General features: G+C 56.4%; 1 protein-coding gene across 3 annotated transcripts in view; it reads right to left on the bottom strand.

Moving 5' to 3' along the window:
* SERPINE2 (serpin family E member 2) overlaps nt 1-2,622 on the bottom strand; it is a 66,619-nt gene extending 63,997 nt beyond the window's left edge. Inside the window, exon 1 of one of the 3 annotated variants that reach the window (XM_037738763.1) lies at nt 2,605-2,622. Coding sequence is in view for 1 of the 3 variants with exons in the window: in XM_037738762.1 (XP_037594690.1) it covers nt 1,396-1,409 (14 nt within the window). In the remaining 2 variants the exon portion in view is untranslated. Of the gene's footprint in view, nt 1-1,395; nt 1,697-2,000; nt 2,217-2,604 lie in introns of those variants that run through there. The other 2 variants (XM_017529028.2, XM_037738762.1) reach the window with 2 other exon arrangements.
* Nucleotides 2,623-3,392: the final 770 nt, after the last annotated feature.

The following is a 3,392-nucleotide window of genomic DNA, read 5'->3' as shown; positions in this document are numbered from 1 at the left end:
GATTTGAAGAATGACAGTTTCAAGAGAGCAAGGATTTGCTCTATTTACCATCTATGAGTACCCAGGAAAGTACTGAGACACAGCAGATGCTTAAGAAGATTTATTGGATGACTGAGTAAACACAGAAAAGTCTGTACAGGGAAGATGGGGGAGGACGCCAGGAGACCCTTATGGCCTCTATTTTCTTGGTAGAATGGGCCACAAAGTCACCTGTCCAACCCACAGTAGGAAAGGGGCTGGAGATCTCTTGTGTTGAAGATTACAGTGGGAGTCTGGTTTGCAAACCAGAAGGAAGGGGTTTGTGGGACAGAGACACTAAGAGTTCTCAGAAGCTGGGCATCTCAGAGAGGGCAAGATTTGGAGGTACTTAGAGGACTTAGTAGCTGGAGTCCATGGAGGACACTGGATCTGAGACAGTCAAGGAAGTGAACATCTAGAGCATCCGCTCCATGCTCACTTTAGTACCAGAGAAGGAGAAATGGCATATGAGCCAAAGTCCCCATGCGGTGAGAAAAGAACTGGCTGGAAGAGGACAGCAAGGCGGAGATGTAGGCAGGGACGTAGCCAGGTCACCACCTCATTTCCAACTCTACCACCTAAATCTCTGGCTAGTATTTAATCATCCTTGTGTGGAAGTGAAAATTAATTTCTTTTGAAGACAGTACTTTTAAAATTCAACTAATATGAAGTTCATGGGGGGCAGAAATTTTCTGCAGATTCACTTTTGTTTTTGGAATAACACATGACATTTCATGGCCTTCGGTAACTGCCCTGCATGGCACAATATTTTCAAACTTTAACAAAGAATCAAAACTTGGGCGTTAAAAGAAACCTTAGATTACTTAGGGTAGTACTTTCGTTTGCATAGTCAAAATTTTTTCCATAGAGATACTGCAAATAGCAAATAACTACTGATTTAGACCTTCGGATAGTGTTGAAAGTGCCTTCAATTTTTGAACTGTGGTTTAGGATATACAAATTAGCAATGTTGACATTTCTTCTAGTTATCTGTGCACAAGTTTTGATATAAAATCTTCAAAGTACACAATTACCACTCAAATTGTTCCAGAACAGTTCAGACAAGTAAACGGCTTCTTGGCTTGAAAGAGGAAGTCACACCTTCGAACACCTTTTTATGTTGATGCTAAATATAAGAACGTCCCCTGCAAAGTAGTCAAAGCAAGACAGTAGCATTTGAGATTTCTCCAGACACACACACACACAAAGACTGTGTTTCGTTCATTAAAACACTAAAACCTTCAATCGCATCTTCCATAATACCTGAAGGTGGAGTGCTGTCTTATGTAATAGAAGCCTTCCTTCCCTGCTCAGTTTGTGGGCACGTTAAATGCCTAATTCCACCCAGAATTTCTGAGTACCGTACTTTCACTTTACCTGCAGTCACTCATCCGCCTCGCAACTCCCGTTTCTACAGATGATGCAAATAGCAAAGACCTGCTCGCTCGGGTTAAATCGGCTGCCAGAGGCCAAGTTAAAGGCTTTCCCCACACCGCGCGTCACCTGCCCTTGCCCAGGCAGAGGTAACAAGTAAGAGTGCGCCTGTCTCTCCCCACCCGGCGGCGCGCAGCCCATGTCCGGGAGGGGACGCCGGCGAGCAGCTGGAAACCTCAGGTTCAGGGTCAGGGCCGGCTTGGAGAGGCGGGCAGGAGCCACGCTGGCCCCAGGGCTCCCCGCTGCGGGCACCTCCGGACGCCACCCAGGGGCGGCCCCACCTTGCCCTGCCCGGGTCTCGCCTGGGGCTTCCCGCGGGCGGGACCGCGATGCCCGGCGCGCACTCAGCCCGGCCGAGGCGGCCCGCGGGAGGCTGAGAAAGTTCCCTCCGCCCAGACGTCGGCGCCCCGGGTCCCGCCCGCCCCGCAGCTTCCCCGCCAGGCGCAAGGTCGCGGCGCGGGGCCGGCGGCGTGCGGAGCCCCGGGGAGTGTCCCCCGCCGAGGGCAGCGCCGGCCGCGCCCGGGACTCGCCGCGCAGCCCGTACTCACCGCGCTCGCTCGATCCCTAGGGGGCGGCCGCGGAGGGCGGCGCGGCCGGAGCCGGAGCGGGAGCTTGGTCTCGGCGGCGCGGGGAGTCGGAGGACGGAGCGGGGTGGCGGCGGCGGGGAGGGTCACGGCAGGAAAGAGGCGGCGGTGGCGCCTGCAGACGCCGCGCAGCCAGGGCAGCCCCACAGCGCGAGCTGACTGCCGCCGCGGCGGGGGCTTTATCGGCGGCGCGGCGCGGCCCCCGCCCCTTCCTGCCGCCCCCGCCCCCGGCCCGCTCGCCCCGCCTTTCCACCGCCTCCTTTGTGTGGCCGCGGGCCCCAGCGTCCCCGCGCCCAGCCTGCGGGACGCCCCCTCTCCGCCGGCGACCTCTCGGATGCTGACCCCCCAGGGGTCCCCGTCGTGGGGCTGCGCCCGGAACGCGCCGGGGAGACGCGCCGACCCGGAGGTGCGGCGCCAGCCAGGGCCCAGCCGCACGTGGGTCTCCCGGATGGGGGTGTGTGAGGTGGAGGGGGGGATACCAGGGCTCCCACCGCGTCCCGGAGACGCAAGGCAGGTCGTCTTGGCTGCCCCCTGGAAAAGGCAGAGGGCGCCCTGAGACAGCGCTTACCCCTCCGGGTGATGGGGAGAAGGGCGCCAGGACGCGCCGGGAAGGGGCAGATCACCGCTCGAGGCGTTTCGCAGGGTGTCCTAGAGCTGACTTCTCCCCTGCCTAGGGGACAGAGGAGGGGCGGCAGGTCGCCTTAGGCAAATACAGAAGAGGGGATCCAGAAGACTGGATTCCTGGCTATGGTGACAGCACGAGGTACCCGCAGCGTCCTGGGAACCCAGCCCTTCTATGCCGGTAACCGCAGCTGCTGGGACCCGGTGCGCGACAGACAGGCGCAGACCTCAGGGGCCTGCAACAAATGACCGTCCCGCTCCAGCCTCTGTTACCTGGATCTCTCTTAGTTGGTCCTCCTTTGCGTCTAGTTAGGTTTATGGGGACCCAAGGACCCAACTTTAATGACATGATTTATGTTGCCATTAGTATAGAATCCTCACTAGCAGGCAGACGGCCCCCAAAGCGAGGAAGAAATGTAAATCTCCCTAAACACAGCCCTGAATTAAGGATACAGCTACAGGTGAGAGCCACTTGGAAGATGAGCCCGCAGTCACCCCTTGGCATGTAGGTGGCTGTGCTAGGGTGTGCACGTGTGTTGGGGGAGGGGTTGCTCTTAAAAGTGTAAAATCTGTCTCAGCCTAACGGTGTTCTCCGTCCCTCGCAGAGGGACACAGGCTATAGGAGGCTTGGTCCTAAAATAAGGAGCAAACAGTCTACAAAATGAGCATCTGTTTAATTATTTTATAGTCATACCAAATATTTATATTCAATTACAGGGTAGGGTATACATCCTT

This window comes from Cebus imitator, unplaced genomic scaffold (genome assembly GCF_001604975.1).
Source record: "Cebus imitator isolate Cc_AM_T3 unplaced genomic scaffold, Cebus_imitator-1.0 Scaffold57, whole genome shotgun sequence".
NCBI lineage: Eukaryota > Metazoa > Chordata > Mammalia > Primates > Cebidae > Cebus > Cebus imitator.
The sequence above is the reverse complement of the archived record's forward strand: the minus strand, read 5'-3'. Positions and strand labels throughout refer to the sequence as shown.